The sequence below is a fragment of the Microchirus variegatus genome (genome assembly GCF_963457635.1).
Source record: "Microchirus variegatus genome assembly, chromosome: 6".
Classification (NCBI taxonomy): domain Eukaryota; kingdom Metazoa; phylum Chordata; class Actinopteri; order Pleuronectiformes; family Soleidae; genus Microchirus; species Microchirus variegatus.
The window spans coordinates 19,473,212-19,496,113 of record NC_139807.1 but is presented as its reverse complement, the minus strand read 5'-3'; the positions used below and the strand labels follow the sequence as shown (position 1 = coordinate 19,496,113).

General features: G+C 43.2%; 1 protein-coding gene across 1 annotated transcript in view; it reads left to right on the top strand.

Moving 5' to 3' along the window:
- The window catches only part of tenm2a (teneurin transmembrane protein 2a), a gene marked incomplete at both ends in the record, with an annotated part of 170,095 nt that overhangs the window by 124,841 nt on the left and 22,352 nt on the right, over nucleotides 1–22,902 (top strand). The window contains 8 exons of the mRNA XM_083891509.1: nucleotides 11,291–11,413; nucleotides 12,783–12,988; nucleotides 13,500–13,695; nucleotides 15,469–15,570; nucleotides 16,060–16,254; nucleotides 17,653–17,853; nucleotides 21,001–21,186; nucleotides 22,201–22,227. Coding sequence (XP_083747635.1) covers nucleotides 11,291–11,413; nucleotides 12,783–12,988; nucleotides 13,500–13,695; nucleotides 15,469–15,570; nucleotides 16,060–16,254; nucleotides 17,653–17,853; nucleotides 21,001–21,186; nucleotides 22,201–22,227 — 1,236 coding nt within the window. The remainder of the gene's footprint in view (nucleotides 1–11,290; nucleotides 11,414–12,782; nucleotides 12,989–13,499; nucleotides 13,696–15,468; nucleotides 15,571–16,059; nucleotides 16,255–17,652; nucleotides 17,854–21,000; nucleotides 21,187–22,200; nucleotides 22,228–22,902) is intronic.

The window sequence follows — 22,902 nt, the reverse complement described above, 5'->3', positions numbered from 1 at the left end:
GCTGCAAAACAAAACCACTTCCATGTTACTAAGGAGACTGAGCCTTTTTAGGAACAGTTCGTCTGTGCTTCCTTTCTTCATGTTAGTTTCTGTGCGGAAATGCTGGGGGTGGGCTGCAGCACTGCACCACTACGAACCACTGAGGTTAAAGATAAATCCATTTTCATTAAAACAAATCTTCCTTAAACCATTCATTCAAATTCCTTCATGAAATCAATTAAATGCCCAGCCCTGCATGGTTGCAGGTGGTGTCGTCTCTGAATTTCTGGTTGCAAAACTTCAACCTGGTGCCTATTAAATCATGAGTCTCCAGGCCTCAGAGTGGGAGCTCAGATTCTTGTGTGTGACATCAATTGTGATTGCCACTTGGTTTGGCCAGCTCTCTACCTTGTTTAAACCCAGGGACAGTTACATAAAGAAGCAGGGACAGTAATAGCTTATATTCTCGGTCGGTCCACCCTCCCACTGCTGTGGCTGCCCATCAAGCATAGAGAACAAAACCTTGGTAGTGGATATTAAACCTAAATAATTAAACTGCCATCACAAACAAAAAAAAATTGTTGCAAATGTTTATGATTTACATCTTATAATCACAGCATTCACAATAATTACTCAAAATAAGTAGGTGCAGACAGGTAGATCGAGACTGTTTACAGCATGCGGTCCACCAACCCCCCACCATTCCTCTCACTCTTCCTCCCGCTGTCGTTTACCTGCTGTCTGTGGATTAGTTACTATGCGGTAAAAATGGAACTGGGGCCGAAAGTTCTATTTACAACCAGGAAGAGCAAGCAGGCTATGAAACCAAACTAATGGCATGTTCTGTCTGTCTATCGATCTTCTCTCTGTTTAGGAGGCTGCACAGCGCTGCACCTACACACAGCAAACACTGCTCCACACACTTGTGTGATTGATCTCCTTGACTTTAAAATGTATCATAACAGCCAAACAGATAAACTGAGAGTCTTCAATGGGAACTGTATAATATTTAATATGACATTACTACGTGGAATGTTTTTACATATTGTGGCGGCAGATTCTGGTTGAGCTGCATTCAAAGGTTTATTAGTCAGGAGTCATACATGAACAGTTGGTACATGCAGAGAGAGACACTGTCTGTCTAGAGAAAGTGTTAGTCTTATATCGTCAGGCAAAAACAGATTGTCTCTTCTGCAATTGAATGCAGTTAAGTCATATCCTGTTATTGAGAAGGTTACGTTGGCTAAGCATCTCAGATGTGGCCATACATGGAGTCACATGTGGAAGTAAAAGTACAAATTCAAGCAGTTTGGTTATCTTAGCAACTCGATGCTCACACAGCAGTCTGGCTGTCACAGCAAAGGACTCGTGATGCATAGGAAAAGGGGAAGTGTACCCTTTTGTCAGACATAGCAAAAGATTCCGTGAATTTCCATTACAATATTTTGATAGTGTAGAAGTAGAGGCCGGATCTAATGTGCCAGTCTGAGTATGGGAGGTCCCAGTTCTTGTTCCGGCAGAATCTGGCACAATTATTCCTGCTCAAGGCGTGAGTTATAGACTTGAGCAGTACTTTTCAAATCTGACTCAGCAGGAGTCCTGGCCTCCACTCAGCATCAGCAAACAGCCTGTCAAACAGGTAGGAAGATACATAAACCGCAGGGGCTGTTTCTATGAGCAGGTATCAGTCAAGGTAGGAATCCTAACAAGGCCAGCGGGAAGAGGATGTTTTTCACTGATCTGAAGACAATGAGCAAACGTGAAACTCAAAGAAATGGCAACTATTCAGAGGAGAACACTTACTGATACATCAGCAATAGATTCAGACGGTTGGCTACTGGTGGATTTGTGGGGGGGGGGGGGCATCGCTTAAAGCATGTGCAAGGGTTTGTGGGTGTTGATTGAATTTTTTTTGTTTTCAACAATGTCTGCACGTGTGTGTTTGTGTGTTGAGAGAGAACGGGGGAGAGGAGAGACAATGAAAACAGAAAGAGGGAATAGGGAATTTGAGTTTATGCAAATGGGAGGGGGCTGCAGATGTGTCACTGAGCCCTCTTACCCCTGAGACTAATGTCAACAGATGGGGGGCTCTCAGGAAACAGCAGCATCAGCAGAAAGAACAACCCCCTCATCACCCCTGCATACATTATTAATATAATGCAGAGGTGGTGATATATATGTATATATCCATGGGTCCAGTGGGTGTGGGCTTGATGCACCTCATCTGGACACATCTGTGTGCATGTGCATGTCATTGTGAGTCTTTGTGAGTGTTGTGTGTGCTCCAGAGCAGATCCAGACCCCTCTCTCCTGCGGCACAGAGATGGATCCATCCTCTCCTGAGCATTTATGCAGTCACACTACGTTGGACAGCCACATACGGAGAATCGAAACCAGTCCAGGGAGGGGGATGAAGGGCTCATACACCACATAGTTCAGAACACCTCCTTAATACAGGGATGTAGTGGAGCACCGAAGCGAAACCTCTGTTTTTACATCGTTTTCCTCGCATTAATGATTTTTTTTTAGCTTTCATCACAACTTATAATTAGTAATAATAGATCAAGAAAGTTAAATAAAGATGTAATCGGGGAAAAAAAACTGTTGTACAGTTGTTATTAATTAGTGAATACTAAATCAATGTCAGACAATTAAGTCAGCTGCCTCAGTAACATTGGTTTGTTTCCAATCTTAATAAGGTACTTGTACTCAAATGTTGCTTCTTTTTAAATCGAAATCAGTGAGTGTCGAACCAGAGTTCTTCAAGCAGAATTGTCTGTACATTTGGTGTTACGGGAAATAAAAATAAAATAAAGGCTTCCAGTGTTCAGTGTTTTACCACCAAACATAATTGCCCAGCATGGCTAAAATTCAGTCAGCTGAATGGGGCTTTAAGGATACTTCAATGTTTTATCACTTTTGCTAAATGCAGTGAGGAAACGTGTTGCTCTGTTTTTTGTCTGTGCTGAACAGAGCTGTAGCAGTGCTGCCAAGCCTGAAGCCCCTGTGTTTACCTAGCTTTTTGTAGCGTTAATCGAGCAGCGGGTTTCAGTCGGAAGAGCTCGCCGCTCATAAGGGGGGTCTGTAGCTGGAGTACCTTGTTTATGTGGTGTGCGGTGTGTGTGTGTGTGAGAGAGAGGGAGAGAGAGCTCAGCGCTCACGGGGATTGTGCAGAGCACCCAGAGCCATGCAGCGTGAAGAGGACCCCTCTGAGGCGTCCACCCAGGAGTCCAGTCATAAATAAAACCAGAACACATGTGCCTGAGCAGCATTTTCCTTTTTGTGCACGTGCATGTGCATGTGAGTACTTATTCCCATACTCAACGACTAACTCACCATTGTGAGTGCAAAATGTCTCAGATTATGTGGTTTTTGGGTATTATTTGGCCTTCAACTGAATTTTTTTCCATAATACTGCAGCTTTAGAAACTGCTCTATAAGTTTGCAGAAGCACAGAACACACCTGAAATCACACAGACTGAGAACCTTTTAAAAAGCAGCACTTTGCATGTTTCCATGATACAGTAGACATGATGATGTCATAGTAGATGTAGCAATATTCACAATTTCCTTCTTTTAAAATGGGAAAACACACTCAAAGATACAGCGAAAGACACATTGTGTGCATTTCTGCACCTGTGTTTGTATGAGCTGAAGTGAGTTAATTTGTATGTGAGGACAGAAACCATTGCTGGTTAGAAATGTTTAGCTACCAACTCCAGCAGAGTATGGCCTCCCTCTTTACGTGTGAAGGAATGATTGAACGGATGGAGGGAGGAGGATAAACGAGAGCGCTTGTTCTTCATTCCCCTGGCGTCTTGTTTGCTTGCTCCGCATGGAGCACCAGAGCCAAAGGAGAGGTGGTTGCTAGGATACAGGTGAACGGTTGGCATACAGGAGGGAAGACAGGTCCGTTATTGTGAATGGCAACCTGGAGAGAGCAAGATAGAGGGAAGGCAATGGAAGAGGGAAAAAGAAATAGGTGGTATAGAGTTGGGGCAGAGATGGCAAAGGGGGGAAAGGGAGACATGTCAGCATGTAGATAGAACATCAAGAGGGAAGGAAATGAGGATAGTTGATGGGACAGACGGAGGAGAAGAAGGCTAAGCTAAGACTGATGTGTCACTGTCAGTAACAATGGGGGGTGATTGGTAGGGGGAGCAGGAGTGAGAAGACAGCCAGATGTGGAGAGGAGAAACTGAGTTGGAGGCAGAAAGAGGGGAGATGAAGGAGAACGTGGCCTCCTGAGGTTCTGTCACCTGCAGTATCTATGGGACTAATGTCTACTAATTGATCACAGCGAGAAGAGAACAGAGGGAGTGTGACAGAGTGAGGAGACTATGTGGAGGACAAGAACGGGGGGGTGACAAAGGAAGTTAGAAAGGATAAAAAGAGAAGAAGGATGTAAGCTTGTGAGGAGAGAGAATGTACAGAGAGACAGAAACGAACAGAATAAGAGATGCATTGCAGACGAGGGAATACACAGATGAAAGATCGGGGACATGTCAGGCTGCTGGTGGAGGAGTTTTTTTTGCACATGCACGATCGTACATGTGCGCGTTCGCGCACACACACACATACACAGGTGTGCCCTTCACTGCGATGAGCAAACTTGCTAGCGGGCGCCTGTGTCACCTTTGCAGGGGTGTTTTTTGTGCGAATGTGTGTGAGCGTGCATGATGGCTGAATTTGTCAGGCACAGTGGCACACTCCACATGGTATTGTCACCACTGATGAATGAGAGAGAGCACACATGCTCACACGTGCGCGCACACACACACACACACACACACATACATTCACAGTGTATTTTTAGTCCTACTCTCAACTCCCCTGTCTCTGGATTACACACACACACACACACACACACACACACACACAGAGTCACCGAGTGTGACCTTCATGCCTCTAAACTGACCACTTTCCATCCATCATTGCTGTCTCGCTGTTCCAGACTGATCACAATCGCTTACTGCCTATTCTTTCCGGTTATAAGTTTCTGGCCAGAGTCATATCACTGTCCCCCTTACATAATAACATGTTAATGATTTTTTAACTGTGGAATGATATATAAATATTTATATCTGAAATATTTTATGTAACATTCCAATTTAAGAGGTTTGCTAAATATTTTTGTCATTCATCAGACTGTAACGAGATGCTACACTGCCATAGTAATGATGGAAAGGCTGGCCAAGGTGCGGTATCTGTACAGACTTTGCTCACTTCTAAAACCAGATTGTCTTCACACAAGTATTACATCATATCAGATCAGATCAAAAAGAAAAAAAAGCCTGACTTCCTGCACACTGTCTGCCCTGAATTTACAGTGTTTTTCGGTCGTGGACCTTTGTCAGCCATTAAATCTGCCATATGAGAAACCACACCATTACAGTAAAGTTTCAGGCTGTTAAAACCAAAACAAAAAGGACGGCCAAATCTCAAAAACCTGAGCCAACTGCTGCATCATGTAGATAAGAAGCATATTTTCAAAGGGCCGTATCACTTTAAAACAATTACCACCATATTTCATGTCAACATACCACCATTTTTTTGTTCCCTACGACGAGACAACACTAACAATTACAGTTCACTATAAAAAAATGTTCTTCTGATGTGTTAAGCAATATAACTCACACTGGCTGCTATAGGTTGTGTGCCTGTCATTTTCAGGCAGTCCAGCCCAAGAATAATGGTCTGTTGCTGGGCTGTTTGTATTTTTATATACTCTTTGATCCCTTGGGGAGTTTCATAGTAGAAATCATGCAAAACAATAAAGTGAGAGCCAGTGATTTACATACAAATCTCTCTGACATAATAAATTCACTTCAAACTTGAGTAAATAAATGAACAATAAAAGTCATGAAGCAAACTTTGAAAATGTACATGCAGGTACATGAGGGCAGTTAAATGTTAGATAAATGTGATTTTTACTATCTTTTCAATCTTATCAAACATTTCTCTACTTTACAGACTGAAAACACAATGATAACACATTTATTCTCCTAACTTTAATATTATAAGTAAACTTTTTAAGTAAACACAAACAATGCAAGCCCTTCAGTGTTAGGCCTGTCTCATTAACTTGCAGGTATCGCATTATGGCTTCTTTCCAAAACCAGCTCCTTGACCCCAAAGTCCACTCTCACTCTGCATGTGGTTTCCCTTCTGCTGATCCAAGGTGGAACAGCTAGAGGTCAGGATGTGTCGCTCAAAGGTGAGGGCACAGTTGGGGCATATGGTGAATGCAGGAAGCTGGGCATAAGAATCAGTCGTACTGATAAAGGTTAGGATCTTACCACCCGCTGCCAGTCCAGGAAAAGGGCCAGGTTTGGCCAGGACCAGGGACAAGGTGGTATACCATCTGCACCAGAGGGATAAATGGGTCAACATCACTGGTCAGTTAATACAAAGAAGGAAGCACACATGTTCCCTCAGAATAAGGTGCTAACATCAGTGTTCTTACTTTGACTTTATGCATGTATGTGCCACGGAGTTAATATTAAGTCCTATAATAATGATGTATGCATGAATCCAGAAGCCACACTGAGGCAACAGCTGAGCTCAGTTCCTAACGCCCACTTTACCATGCATGGGCTCATTTCATTTATTTACTTTCCTCATTCATTTATTCATTAGCACTGGAGCAAAGGCCTTATCTGGGCCCAATCATTTGTCCAATTAGGCCCATGGTGCATCACTAGTGCTGTGTTTCCAAACAGGAGATGGATGAAGGCGAACCAAAAGAAATTGCTGTCCTCTCTTCTCTCCTCTCTCTCATTTTTGTGAGGTTCCTCTGTCCATTCTTGGCCTCCAGAATGTGCTCTTTCTCCATCTTCCTCCCTCACTCATTCTCTCTCAGCCTGTGATGTGTGATAAGATAGCATAGTTCCTCATATCCTGTTTCTAATACAGATCGATGAGAGCAAAAGGACCGAGGTAGGAAGGGATGCGATGAGGTAGAGTGGGATGATGTGAAGAAGAGAAGGCGAAGGGAGGGTTTGGGGGGATGGAGGGAGGGGGGGGGGGTCAGGGTAGAGATATCTGAAGAGGAAATGAGGATTCAGAAAGGAGGACATCACTCAGATGCACATCTCTTTTCATTTAGCCCATCACACACACGTGCACGCAAGAGCTCTCTCTGTCTCTCATCAGTGTCGGGTGTCTCAATATTTCAGTGCCAATAAGAGAAAGCCATTTCTGCTGTGTGATTGAGTGAGTCACTGCTTCTTCCACCTAGACACTGTTTTGCAGGTAGAAGCTGTGAGCAACTCACACAACCTTTCGTGTTGCAGTCAATTACAGTTCAGTTGCATCAGCTTGGTAAGGAGGTCCCATCGGGGGTTGCATTGTGTGCACCTGGGTGCGTGCGCGTGTGCGTGCGTGCTTGTTGTTAATGCCATGCAATTTTAACCGTGCATCTGCACACACACCTATACAGTACACACACACACACACACACAGTCAGACAAATTGTCTCTCTTAGAGGATATGACCCCCAAGGGCATCAGCCAACCACCGCCCCCGTCCCTCTGTCTGAGACTCTAAATGATCTCAGCACGCAGCACCTTCAAAACCTAGCTGTGAGACGGGGCTGCTTTATTTATAGACTACATAAGTAGATATTGTGTGGTAAATTCTAAGAAATATCCCAAATGGCCTGAATATTGAGAACCTAAGGCAGTGCGCTGTTCTTTCCTCAGTCTCTCCAATATAAGCACGGCACCCGCGCGAGAAAGAGAGAGAATGGTGCGAGTGATTCTGAGGGAAACAGCGGAGGCTTTTTTTTTTTTTCTCCTCAGGTGGCTGCTCTTTATGCGCGTGTTTGTTTTGAACGACAAAGTGTTTACAGGCATTTTAAACAAGGGCCTTGGAGATGGAGGGGGGAAAAAGGTAGAGAGGGAGGAAAAGGCTTCCTAAACCAATTAGCAGCTGGGCCAAGGATTGGGGGGCTGGTTTCAGCCACAATTACCACCCTAATTGAGGTCAGAGTTGTTAATTTAGTGGTGAATTAGAACAGTTAATATGCATTTATCAGGATGGCCAGGGGAGACAGGAAAGAAACGTGTGTTGCCCACGTTTCCCATGTGTGTGTACATGCTTTGTGTTATTTTAGTTGCACGATACAAATACATGCAAGAGGCCAAACTCTGCCTTTGGTGCAATTAGGACTTGCAATTGGTTCATTGGGAGATGCTGCCATTTAAATAGGCAATGATAAGGTTGAGTTGAGACAGAAAAGGGTGAGAGACTTAGGAACTGAGATGAGGAAACAAGGAGAGAGAGGAGGGGTTTAGGTCATTTTGAACAGTTGGAACATGTTCCAAAGAAAAGAGTGATGATGATACAGTATTTTCCAGAGTGTCAGGGGGACACTCGGTGCACAGGCTGCCACATAGTCGCCTTTCTGCCTTTCGTGCAGAAATCAATTAACCCCCTTTAGCTCTTTGTTGTGTAAATATTTCTTTAAACACATGTTCATTGTATTTCTGTCTGATTGCATATGTTTTGAACCACTTACTGTCAGAGGATGAATCACAACCATCTTTTCTAGTCCAGCCAGAAACACTCATCTCTTAAATCTTTCCTCCTCCCTTGCTCATTTCATCTGTGGGGGCCCTTATTCATCCCTTTCTCTCTCTCTCTGCAACATCAACTATAGCCTGTTTTCCTGCCCTTTTTTTTCCTCTGGGGATTTTATATGTTTTTTTAATATTCTCTCAGTTCTGGCTGTCCTCCAGTATTCTCTCTGTTCCTTTGCTCCTCTCTGCCTAGGTTTGACAGGATTTCTTTTAGAGCTGCTGGCCATTGCCCCTCTTCAAACCCTCTATCCATCAGCCCGTGGTTCTTCTTTTTTAGTCACAGGATGACATTTACCTTCCACTGTTTCCGTTGCTGTCTTTTACAGATGATACCGGCAAGCACTTTGCCTCTTTGAATTATGTATTGAGATTACATAAAAAAAACCTCATGGAGCATTTATTTTTAATTCAACCCTTTGCTTGTTAAACCTGCCTCTCTGTGATCTTTCCATGTGTGTGCGCATACATATTTGTGTATACGTCTCTTTGTGAGACTGTTTGATAAATTAACACGAGTGAGAAGACTGATGAAGACGGAAAACACAGCTTGAGACAGACAATCTCTCCTGTTCTACCCTTGTCTGTCTGTCGTATTCAAGTCGGACAGGGTTCATTGGCGTGGCATTCAGTGAAGCCTCCCAATGCAGCCTGAAAACAGTAATTATAGCAATTATGATTCGAAAAGAAAATGCTTAAAATTATGGCAACACAAAGCTAAGTACATCAATTTCAGCTGTTTCATTTCGGCTAAAATTACACCCTAACAAAGTTCGAAGTTTTGTTAAAATGAGGGATGGTAGTTGTAAGTAGAATGATAACAAGTGTCTCTCTTTGTCTCCGTCTTCTCTCTGCCGCTCCTGTGCTGCAAAGAAAACCTGTTGACAAAGAATTGGATTTTGTGCTCCTATAAGCAAGGAGTAAGAGTGCCATCTATTGGTCAGCTTTTCCCAACCACCTGCAGGAAAAGAAGCACATGTGCACCGACCCTGACTGACACACACACACACAATGAAAAGACACGCACAACAAGCTGACAATATGGCTGTCTGGTGTGTTCTTGGGGATGACCTAGATTGGGAGAGCCGTCACAATAGACTCAGGATTGCTTACTGTCTCCACCTGATTTAATGGGTAATCTTTCCATTGATCGCTGCCCGCGATACCATCTATGTGTGTGTGCATCTGCAGGCGTGTGTGGATGTATGTCTGTGTTATCTCCAAAGAAGGACAGGCAAAGATAAGACGAAGAGAAGGAAGAAAAGACGGGGAATTAAAAGTGAAGTGGGGGAGAGGGATGAAGGTCAGCATGTTGAGAGAGGGGAGAGCAAGAGGTGGGTGTAGGAGACAGGGAGAGGGAGGACACAAGTCTCTGTTGCTCCCCCCGTTGTTCGCCATTACCACCTCACCCTCCCCACCCCAATGAAAAATAAAAAAGAGCTGACAGCGGAGGCCGGGCAGCAGTCGAGGTGTCAGCGCTTTCCTTTGACCAAACAAAAGGGAGGAGATGGAGGAAAGGAAGGGGGGAGCATTAACAGAAACAAAGAAACGGAGAGAGTGGGAGAGAGAGAGAGAGAGAGGGATGAGAATGAGTCTGTCCCAGCATCGAAAACCCTAAGCCACATTCACCTTCCTCTCTTTTGTGTGCATGTGTGTGTCTTCAAACCTAGGGCAAGTGGAGACAGAACTTGATGAGAGGGAAATTGATTCCTCGGCTTCAGATGCAGGTGTTATAGGCTTGTGTGATGGGGATCGGGCCAATGCTGAGGGGCATGCAATAACACCTCCATAATGCATGTGTATTCTCAAAGCTCACACCATCATGGTGCTCCATTTTTTGACAACGTATTTATTTTTGAATATGCAGATGTAAATGAAACAGTTCCTGTTCATTAGCATTAAGCAGATAAAATCAGTCAAGTACAAGATAAATACCAGCTCCCCCCAAAACAACAAACTTCTATTTTGTGCTCTAAGAGGGTGGGCTGTTTTCTTGCTGCTCAGCTTTTTGAGTGCGGGAGTTGATGTTTGGCAGCAGGCTAAGGAGATAAGAGACACGGTGAGAGTAAAGGGCTGACAAAGTGAAGAGTGAACACACTTTGAGCAGTCTTATACCACCAGCACACAATAACACAACAGAGGACAAAAGGAGAGGAGATGAGAAAGTCATGGAGTGATCTCTTCAGAGAGAAATCTGTCACTTGTTTTCTGCGAGGTGGTATAAAAGCCTCCAAGTAAAAGTGGGAGATGCTGACAGGTTGAAAGACAATCGTGAGAGGCTGAGGTAAAGATGAGCAGAGACAATGTTTGTTATCTGTTGTTGTTAATTGTCAGTTTTGTTAGACGATGTCACGCAGCACATTCTTTTTTATTCTTTTCTCTTCTCTCATTTATTTTGCTGTAGGTTTCCTGTATGATTGCGTAGTGTAGACACAGCAGGCAGTTTCCTGGGGCCCAAGCTGTAAATGGAGGGGGGACAGCTGGTTACATTAGCTTATACTGCAACAATCAACTGCCCTGGAGGCCACACAGCCACTGGGTTCCTGCCACTTGTATTTGATTAAAATATTTAAAAAAACGAGAGAGAAAATTGAAGCATATAGATGTCATGTAAATGACAGATCAGATGTTTGCCTCCTGTAATTCTTTTATGTGGCTTTTGTTTAATATTGGACCTTTAAGTCATATGTCCTCTCCTGTCTCTCTCCTCCTCTCCATCCCTTTGTGTGCAGCAATCAACTTGTTGGGTTTGACATGGCAGCTGAAGCCATCTGACGGCCCTGTGCTGAACAACGGACTGGGAGCTGGCTTGCCTGTCAACAGTGACGTGGCCACGCTGCCCTCTGGAGGCAGAGGTATGAACTACAGCACAAACACCCCACACGGAGACCATTAAATGTCGCCTGTGCGCAGCAAAAAGACTGTTGAAGCTCATTTATCTGTGCAACAGAGCTCCATTGTTCATCCACATCAGTGAGCCATGTGCACTGGGTAACATGTTCGGTCATTACGACGAGCCAGGGGCCCTGTGGTTTATTGTGAGTCAACCACAGACACTATATACCTTCCTGGTGTTGTAAGGAATGTGTATTAATCCACGACACACACAAATAAATCTGAAAAGAGACTCCTAAAATAAACCTACACATTGTTGACCCTGTTTTAAAGATTTATGTCTTCAGTAGGAACAAAACAGGGTTGGGGCCTTGGTGCCACAGACAGGAAAGTCGGAAAGTATTGAATGACTGTCTAACACAATGTTGAATTTGTTGAACACAAGAAAAAAAATAATGAAAATAAAAAAAGACTGCTGGCTTTATCCCTGAAGGCCTTTAAATGCATTTTTTACTGTCTAACATACTAGAATAGTCCATCAGATTTCTCTTTCTTTATTTTTCTTTTTTTTCACCCAAACAATAAATAAATAATAAATAAGTCCAATAAATATTTCCATTATTCATGAGACAGTACTAGCTGTGCTATCAGTATTTGCTGTGTAACCACTCGGCTGAGTTGTGTCAGGTGAGGTTCACTGTCTCCGTCAGCAGTGAGGTAAAACATAAACTGCACAACCTCCATCTTCCCTTTCTCTCTTTTAAGGCCCCCATGTGGTTTTCTATCTATTCGTCTTTCCTTCGCTCGATCTCACGCTGTAACTCACACACACACATAGCTCATACTATAGGTACATGTGGGCTGCTGCGTTGTGTCTGTATTCTGTATTAATGAAAGGACTGCTGTATCGTGTTCCCCAGCCGTCTTGGCCAGATGCTGCCGTTGTTCTTCTCATTGTTACTTTTATTTCTTTACTATTGAGGCACACACACACACACACATACACACTTTTTCTGACTGGGCTCCAGCTCTCTGCTGTTAGATGACTGACCTGATTGCAGGATGCTGTGTTTTTCTGTGTGCGTGCCTGCTTGGGAAGCTCTTCCCTGCCGTTCTATCAGCTCTGTTTCCTTTTAGCTCAAACAACAAAGTCCACAGTCTTGCAGGCATTGCAACAAAGACACCGTTTTGCATCCCACCATTGCGCAACAACAATCGGTCTTGCACAAACTGTGGGCACACAGTTTGCAGAGCTAATGGTGCTTGTCCCCTACTGACCATGAATTTTTATAGCAGATTATTTCCAGTAAACTGTGATGATTAACTATTGACTCTGACAATCAATGCCGATAATCACAGATTATGCAGTTTCTTTTCCCCTTGTTCCAGGTCCATGGGCCGGCCGAAACAGCAGCATAGACACAGGCAACATTGAAGTTGGGAGGCGGGGGAATCAAGAAGTCCCCCCAGGAGTTTTTTGGAGATCCCTCCTTCACCTCAGCCAACCCCAGTTCCTCAAGTTCAACATTTCCCTGGGCAAGGATGCTCTGTTTGGAGTGTACATTCGCAAAGGTCTGCCTCCATCACACGCACAGGTAAACTCTTCATTCTTCACCTTCAGGGGAATGAGCTATTAACTATTTTCGTATTTAATCATTAGGAACCCTCTTTATAGTGATCGCTGCAAAAAAAATGAGAATCTGTTTTGAAAAAGACATACTTGTTCCTTGAGACCTCTTAAAATCCATTTGTGATTTATTATGGTTGAAAAAACTAATTTGAGCTAAGATTTACACTTAATTAAATTTCACAGTAATGTAACTTTTACTGCCTCCTATTAATTAGAAACTACTCAATTAACAGCAGATTTGATTTGTAGAGTGGGGTAATTGCATACAGATAACGCTTTCACTGCCTGACCTGAGCTGGAGCAGAGCAGGAAGTAAAAACACTTCTTTGGAGAATGAAACTGCCAGCCGTGCTCTCTTATCAATCCATCTTTTAATTCTCATGTATATACAACTACAGGCCCTTTTTCACAATCTTTACAAAGAAATCAGTGATTGATTTAATACTCAAACTTTCCCCCATTTTTTTCTCTGACAGTATGACTATATGGAGCGCCTGGATGGGAAGGAGAAGTGGAGCGTGGTGGAGTCTCCACGGGAGAGGAGGAGCATCCAAACTGTGGTCATCAATGAGGCGGTGTTTGTCCAGTACCTGGACGCCGGTGCCTGGCACCTGGCCTTCTACAATGACGGTCGGGAGCGAGAGATGGTTTCTTTCAGCACAAACATCATGGGTGAGTCTGAGTCAGAAATTATGTGTGAAAGGAAATAAAAGCAGACTGAGATGTAGAATGGGATTTAGAAAATGGCACAAGAGACATTGATTTAAAGGGTTAAAGCGCTGATTCACTGTTGCTCTTCTCTCATACTGATAGAGAGTTTAAAAAAAAAACTGTTAAAATAAATACAACAAGGCTTCAATGTGACAATTTATGACTCATGCAGTCTGTTAATAGCCTTTAAATCCCAAAATTGATGGTGTTCTGCCTCCAGGAACATAAGAGCATTTATATCAATGTTTTGTTTTTTTTAAAGATTTTTATGAAATATACGCAACACACAGCAACCCACTGTTCTACAAAACAACAAAGCAAAACCAAAAATACAATATGCATCCACCCAACAAAAACAGGCACATTTTCAGACGTGTTAAAGCTAAATAAACATACAAACAGCAATACCGCATTAGAAAAAACAGAAAAATAAACAAATTTGTTTTTTTCCCTCCAACCTGACAAAGACTTTACACCTTCTGAGTGAAAATCTCACCCACAGCATGTCGCTATAGCCACACAACTTTAGTAAAAATTGTCACGTATAGACAGGACCACTTAGTGAGTTTACAAATTAGTCTTTGCCAAAATGTAGTAGGATAAATTAATAGTGTAACAGCTTATTCTATCAGAGATTCGAGAATCCCTTCCTCTAAACGTTCTTTGCACCAATTCAAAAATCAGAACTTATCCTGGTAAAACACAACAACAGCTGTAAAAATGTGATGTTTTTAGAACCAAGAACAAAAGCACAAATAATTTCAACTGTGTTGGAGGCAAAAGAGTGAGAACAAGGGGGGATGGATAAAAATGAGTCAAGCCGATTGAAAGAATCCTTCACTGTCAATATCTGGTGGTAGAGTTTTTTGCTGGAGGAGTGGAAAGAAAGAGTGGCAGAGGCTGCAAGGGCAGAATTAGAGTGAGTAGTGAAAGAGAGAGCTGGAGGGAAGATATAATGGAGGGGGCAAAGCTAGAATGAAGTGAAGTGGCATCGAAAGCGAGGACAAGGAGCTGAAGAGGGGAGTGAAAGAGAGGGTGACATTAGGGTAAGAGGGAGACAAGGGGATGGGATTTCAGGGGGAGGAAATGGCTGAGGACAGCAAAACAGGGAGGAAGTGTTAGAGTGGAGGACAGTGGGGATAGGCTGAGCAATAATTTGAAGAAGACTTGAGGCCAGAAAAAGCAGGAGGGATGGAAGAAGCCTGGATATAACAGTCCAAAATTCCTCCTCAGCATCAGCATCAGCTCACTGAACCGTCATGAAGTGGGTTAAAGGTGGATGGAGTCAAGAGTCTTTATTATCATATACTATATATATACTATACATACTTGATAACGCACCACCGTTGAGTAGTAAACAGGCGTGTCAGACCGTAGAGAAGAGCGGCAGAAGGGTTTGCGGGAGTCGGTGCAGCGCAGCTGACTTCTCTTGTTTTCTCACACTGCGCACAGACGGGCAACAATACATTGATTCAAAATACATTCTCTCCCCACTCTATGAAATATGCACCAAAAAAGAAACACATGGGATTTTAATGGAGGGCATTTTCCCTTTTGATGTCTTTGTGACTGTGAGACTGGGAGTGCTCTAACACGATTTGTAGTGTCTTGAACAGTGACATAGTGTCAATGATTTAATCGAACGCTTTGATCCTTGCCATCAAACTCTCTCACCCCTCCCCTCTCTCTCTTTCTCTCTCTCTCTCTTCTCCTCACTTTTTCGTTCTCTCACAGATTCAGTGCAGGAGTGCCCGCGCAATTGCCATGGCAACGGAGAGTGCAATTCTGGTGTGTGTCACTGCTTCCCAGGATTCCACGGCATGGACTGTGCCAAAGGTACGCGCAGCTTACAAATGGGTTCCACCCGTCGGATACATTCTGTTTTTCCGGTTGTCTAATTAGTCCAGCAGGTATATCTCAGCTCTGTGCAGCAGGTAGAGAGGATTAAGAGCAGTAAGATGGTGTGTGGCCTTAGGTGGAACTGAGACAAGATGACTGATGATGGATGGCAGCTCCCTGAGCTAACGCCTCCTCGACTCCGTGCTCACCTGGGACAGCTTTGATGAATAGTTTAGTTACACTTGCCTGTAATTACTCTTCATGTCATCGCCACTCTCCAGCCCTTTAACCACTCTATTCGCTCACCTGCGCTGTGAAGTATTGGTGAGGTTAGGGGGGTCTGCATGTGTTTGTGTGTGGGCAGCTTGGCCTTACACTGCTTTGAGAATCTCTCTCAAAAAAAATCCTGCAAATTGTTTTTCCTCTCTCATTGCAACAGGGTTTTAATCTTTTCCATCTCCCTCTGCTTCTCTCTTGGTCCTCTAGCCGCATGCCCTGTCCTGTGCAGCGGCAATGGCCAATACGAGAAGGGCTCCTGCGTGTGTTACAGTGGCTGGAAAGGGCCTGAGTGTGATGTCCCCATTACACAGTGCATCGACCCTCTTTGCGGCGGCCACGGCACCTGCACAGAAGGCAACTGTGTGTGCTCCATCGGTTACAAGGGGCAAAACTGTGCAGAGGGTGAGAGCAGTTAATGGTGTGATGATGCTCAAGGATGTTTGATGGTTTAACATTTGTCAGCCATTTTCCTCTGCCTGTGGTTCTGAGTGATCATTTCGAAAGTGTTTGCAGCACAACAAATAGCACACGCACATAAAACACACACACACACACACACATCGCTCCCTTTTAACTCCAGTTAGACAGCTCATCATAGCATAATCTCCCCCTGAGTGAGTGTCTGCCGTCTCCCCCATATACACAGATGAAGTATGATGCCACAGCCAAACACATCAGTGATTTTATTAAGAGATAAAATCGCTTCTATTGATCCTTCTTAAGATCGCCACGTTCTCAGTCATCACAATGACAGAGGGCAAGAGAACGGAGAAGGTGAGGGGATGAGTGGGGGGTGAGGGCAACAGTGAGAGGTGAATGCGTGTGAAGAAAGAGAGACAAAGGCCAGGCCGTGTGTGCAGGGGTGAAGAAATAGAGAGGGGTGGGGGGGAAGGAGTAGAGTGACAGGAGGAAGTCAAAACTCAGTGCCAAAGAACAAGGTCAGCATTTTCTCCCCTGCTCCTCTTTTTCTCTCTCTCTCCATCCCCCTCTCAGCCAATTTTTCCACCCATCCCCCCTTTGGTCTGAAATCTGATATTCATCACAGCAGAGTCCCTCAAACAATTTACCTGGAGTGCCAGCGACATGAAAATCAATAACTGGATCTGCCATTTCAGCCAGGCAAACAGAAACGGAGGGCCCGGGTTATGTGCAAGCGTGTGCTTTTATGAACATGTGTCCAGAAAGGTGCGACAGGGTCAATTGTGTCTGAGCAGAAGTGAGAGGGTCAGACAAAGAGGACAAGGAGAAAGATATAGAGAGAGAGTAGGAGCAAATGGGACAGAGCCATGTCAGGAGGCCAGAGGAGGGGGGATGTGCACGCTTTGCTGAGGAGAAGGTAATTTGTCAAATTGGTTTTCAGTCATTGTTTGGACTCAGAGCTGCCTGTCAGCTTGGCAGACTGACAGCGTCAGATTCTCCCCTATGTATTAGCACATACACGCACAAACATATACACACACTCGAGCACGCTGGCGAAACACTCACACCAAATAATGTGTCGAGGTGACACTCCTCTTTCAGACTGGAACACATTTGCTGCGATGCCCCAATTAGAAACTCAGCTATTCATTATTGTATGCATCAATTGCTTTATGTGTCTGTGTATGTCTGCTAATGTCTTCTTTTATTTCATTATCTCTTGTGTACACAGAGAATGGAAATACATCACATCACATTCTTTACAATGAAGAAAAAAAACATTTAATTTGCTTCTAGCATTAGCTCTGTCTGACTCTTTGTTCATTTTTTTTTCTTCCTTTGGTGTACTCTGTTGTTGGTGTGTCTCTGGTTTTAATGCAGTCGATTGCCTGGATCCAACATGTTCCAACAATGGCATCTGTGTGAACGGGGAGTGCCACTGTAAGCCTGGATGGGGAGGACTCCACTGTGAGTTGCCCAGGGCCCAGTGCCCAGACCAGTGCCACGGCCACGGGGCCTTCATACCAGACACTGGACTGTGCAGCTGTGACCCCAACTGGATGGGGCCCGACTGCTCAATGGGTGAGTGCAGCATTACAACTGATGGCTCATTTGCAAGAGAGAAATACACCAACATGGAGTTCAGGGTGTCATCATAACTCCTAACCTGGAATAAGTAAATGCAGCAAGTAAAAAAGTTAAATGATAGTTTATTTTTTCAATAAAGTAAGTGTGACTTATTTTGTTTATCACTTATAACATAACAGCAAATATAAACCACCCACAAACCGCAAGAGAAACCTCTACATTGAGTCCACACACACAAAGCACAGTCAGATCCACATATACACACATAAAGTGTAAGCCACTTACAAGCTTAAGAAAATGGGGAAATTGTGACATATCTTATGCCATTAGACCAAGACCCAGGAGAAAACTCTTCCACCCACATCTGAAACCTATACATGCATATGAAAGACCATTGCATTATATCCTGAAAGGTCTAATTGGACTGCAGTCAGTGAGCATGTCAGAAATGCACCAGAGAGCCAGACTATTATAGGCTTTATAGATTATTACAATTAGATAGTTGGTTTCCATGGGAGACGATAAAGTGATGTTAGTAAAGGAGAGATAATGAAATGCCGATTAATGTTTCATAAACTCAACAACTGCATGACTGTCTGCGCCGTGTTTGCATTGGAGAGACTGACACTGACACAGTTAAACAGACGTTGAATTAAATTAAGTCTGCATTGGCTGTCAAGAGGAAGACTGAAATTTGGAGTCACTTCCTGTGCAGAGACTCATAATGTTCCGCCGCACCTGAGGATTTGAGGGGGAGTAGAAGCTTGAAATTGGTTGTAAACATAGCTGGGCTCATGTTTAAAAGCCTTTTGTAATAAAATACTCAACTTCCACAGTTCTTGACTCAATAAAATAAAGCTATCACTGCAGGAGAGAGAGACACCTACACCGTGCCAGCCTGAGACGCTTCCGATCTCAGCATCACAAAAGGAGCTGCAGCTTTTGTTACGAGTGAGGCAACGTTTGGCTTTAATAAAGAAAACATTGTTTCACGCTGCAGGATACCTCAACGCGTGTGTATCAAAACATCTGTACATACTGCATTCCCCGCACACTGGGTGTCCCCAACACATGAGCAGGATTGTCACATCTCACCACATGCGCCGCCGCTGCCTGCAATATCTGAGAAACAGTAATCGAGGCTCAGGAAATAAACCCCATCATCACAGAACTACTATCTCTGATTTTAATTGAAGGTGCATGGAGGAGAATTGTATTTAGTGCAGTTCAGTGGATTTGATTGTTTTGACTTCACTGGCAGCCTTTACTTTTTTTGCATTTGCCTGGAAAATCGTGTTCCTTGTTAGCGTGTTTTAGATATAGTGCTTATCTTCAGTTTATTCCTGCAAAGGTTACTGGGTTTAAATGTGAACGTTTTTAGATGTCTAGTCTCACCTCCCATTTGTTTTATTGAGCTTTTTCAATTGCTGCCTCCTCCGTGTAGAACTGCTCCCTAAACCCACTGGAGATTTTACTGCACTTTCCACCTTCAAGTCACTTTTAAAAACTCACCTATTCCAAATATCAATTTCTGTGTATTGATATGTGTAATGTGTAAATATGTTTTTTTTTTTGTTTTTTTTTTTTAAATGTGATGTTTTTATACCTTGAATGTGTTACGGTGTGATTTCAGAATATAGTCAGGTTTATATACACTAATCTGGTAATACTTCAGTATTAGGCTCTGATGCAGTTTTAATTAGGGGGCAATAATACAGTAATACCATGTCAATAATACAATATAATTTTAGTTAAATAAAAATAAGAAAAGTAAAAAATTAAATTAAATTTAATTAAATAATTCCATAATATTTATGTTTTCTCACTTTTAATGATACATTTGTGACCCGCCACGGACCAAGCGGGAACAAGTCGGCAAAGCGCAAAACGAGAAAAAACAGGAAAAAGGTTTTTTTTTCAAAATTAGGGATTTCCGTTTTTTTCAAAATTACACAAGTTGAAGTTTTGAAGAAGCCACTACATGCTTCAAATCACAGTATTGTGGGTCTTAAAACCATAAACTTTGTGTTTGATCGCTGTGAATCGCTCCTAGTTTGGGTGTGGCGATCTCACATTCCAGAGCTTTTGTTGTTTTTTCAGCCAATCAGCTGACGATCATGGAGAATACACATGGCTAATTAATATGCAGCTCTCACTCAGAGAGAGCGAGGGAGGGGGAGAGATAGTGCCTGGAACTTTCCAGCTTATGTGTGCAGTATGTGTGTGTGTGTGTGTGTGTGTGTGTGTGTGTGTGTGTGTGTGTGTGTGTGTGTGTGTGTGTGTGTGTGTGTGTGTGTGTGTGTGTGTGTGTGTGTGTGTGTGTGTGTGTGTGTGTGTGTGTGTGTGTGTGTGTGTGTGTGTGCGAAATTAAAGCGTGATTATCATCAAAGCAGTCATCATCAAAGCTTTGTTTGACAAAGGAAGGCAAAGAAAACAGGACAATAAGTGAACTGTGGCTGAATTTCTTCACAAGGACAGCGAAAGCACAGAGACTGCTGGTGTGTGGACTGTTAGCATTTTAAGCTAGCGATCTTTACAAAATATTAACATATTCTAAAATATATCTTAAATATTTACAGTGCTTAACAAAATTTGTTAAGCACTGTAAATATTTTAGAAATCTTTCAAAAACTTGCATTTTATGTAATTGTTATTTATTTGGCAAATAACAAACTGAATTAAACTTTTTATACACAAATGTGAGCCTGCTCACTGGGCTTCTCTGAGAAATCAGAAATTAATCAAGCATAACAAAACTAAAATTCATTTAATTTTTCTGTTCAGGAATGCACGTAAATAACTATAATTTGACATCTTAATTAAGAAATAATAATGTGCTTCACTATTTTTTTCTGTCTGATTTTGTAAAACAGTAAATTTGAAAATTCATGGATAACATTAACAATTATATTTTATCCTATTTAGATAATTACTAATGCTGTTAATTTAGGGCAGCTGTGGCTTTAGGTGGTGGTCTAATAAATGAAGCACTGTATGTATTTATTTATCTTTACTTTACAAAATTGTGTTTTGTGTTCCCAACTCATCTAATTTGACCTGCAAATTCTTATTAACCTACTGACCTTATCAGCCTTCAAGTCCAGAAGTGTTTGTGATCCAGATTGCTTTTCCTTCCCTCAGAGGTTTGCTCAGTCGACTGTGGGACCCACGGAGTGTGTATGGGTGGAGCGTGTCGCTGTGAGGAGGGCTGGACTGGCGCAGGCTGTGACCAGCGTGTGTGTAACCCGCTCTGCATTAAACATGGTACCTGCAAGGACGGAAAGTGCCAGTGTCACCAGGGCTGGAACGGGGAGCACTGCACCATAGGTAAGCACCTCTGTGTGTGTGCGTGTGTGCGTGAGTTTGTTGTGTGTTTGTTGTGTGTCAGCATGTGGGTGTGCACAGAATCACCAACCCCAAGTCAGACTAAAGTGGCAGCTCCTTTCCACTTTGTTAGAGGAATTTGGACATGAGAAGTGAAGGCAAGAGGGAGACCTCTGGGAATTGAGGAGAGGGGTTGATGTAGGAGGCGGGCGAACAGAGAAGGAGAGGAGCATACGTCTTTGAAGTGGGGGTGGGTGGATTACAAAGGATCAGGATTTAGCTGCTTTTAGGTTGCCTCTCAAATGCAGATTCCACAAATCTTAGTTCCTATGGCCTTTGAAGCATTAAAGATATGCGAATAAAGGTAAAAGTCTTCACCTCACTGTGATCAGAAAATAACTCCGACATTGTTTGTGTCTGTGTGCATGCACACAGTTGTGTCAGTGTGTGCGTGAATGTGCGTATATACGTATGAGTGTGACTTTTTATGTCAGCCACTGTCTCATATTGACATCACTGTCACTTTGGATGGATGAGTGCCAGCTTCCTTTGATTCACCCACAGTGCTTTGAGACACGATGTCTCATTTCCCTGTCACCACAAGCACTGTGATTGCTATCTGACACACACACACACACAAACTCACACACACATACACACAAACAAATAAATACCAAAAAAACAAAGCAACACACACACATGCATACATTGTGCACGCATGCCAACTCATACGTATGCACAGGGGAACAACACCAGCTTATGATCTCCCCATTTCCCCCATTAGAAAGTAGGGCAGCTTTGACTGCAGCATCAGCCCAAGATGAAAGAGTTGTCAGGCCTAAGCTTGGCGCAAAGCACATTTCACAAGTATCAGACACTTTCAGCGTATAGCTTATCTCAGCCTGCCTGTTGTTCATTTGAGCTCTGCATGATGTTGCTTGCATTCATTTTAAAATATATATATATATATATACTCTTCCCATCTCTTACCTTTTTGCACGTTTTCTCCCACTGCAGACCATGGGAGCATGGTTGACAAAGCAGGTACCGTATCTGACTCTAGTGTTTTGTTTTCTTAGCCTGTGGTGGTAGAAGCTAGCTGCTGCATCTGTGGGTTTTGGCCTGGCTTGGCTCTGTAGACTCTGTGGTGCTATCTGTCTATAGAACCGGGTGCCAGCCTCAATGATAACTCCCCATATGTAGTGCACTGCCATTTAGAACTGCAGTGCACTCCTGCAGGGGTTAGCTGTCATTGAGCCTAGACGTGTTGTGGGGTACCATAGAGCCTAGTGTGGTATCAGCAGTGTAGCGGGGGCTGTGCTGTGAATGTGTGGTTGTGCATGCGTGTGAGTGTGTTCTTTCTCCATATTTCTAATGTGGAAACACAAACACATAACTCTGCTCAGGTATTCTTGTCATGTACCGCGCAAACATCTGATTCACACGAGGAGAAAATGATGAAAGCTGTAAAGAACTTTGGAGGTACTGTAATTGGGGAATTTCATAGACCAGTGATGCGAGGCTGCAATGTGGTGTCAAAAAAACAGAGTTGCAGAGGGTGTGTGTGTTTACATTTCGGTATTTGTGGCAACCGCCATGATAGAGTGGCTAATAAACTCATTTCGTGAACGTATGAGCGTGTGTTCACGCGCACGCACATTGGATTGTGTGTTTGTGACTCAGCGAGCATACTATTAATGCCAGGGTTTTTTTTATCTA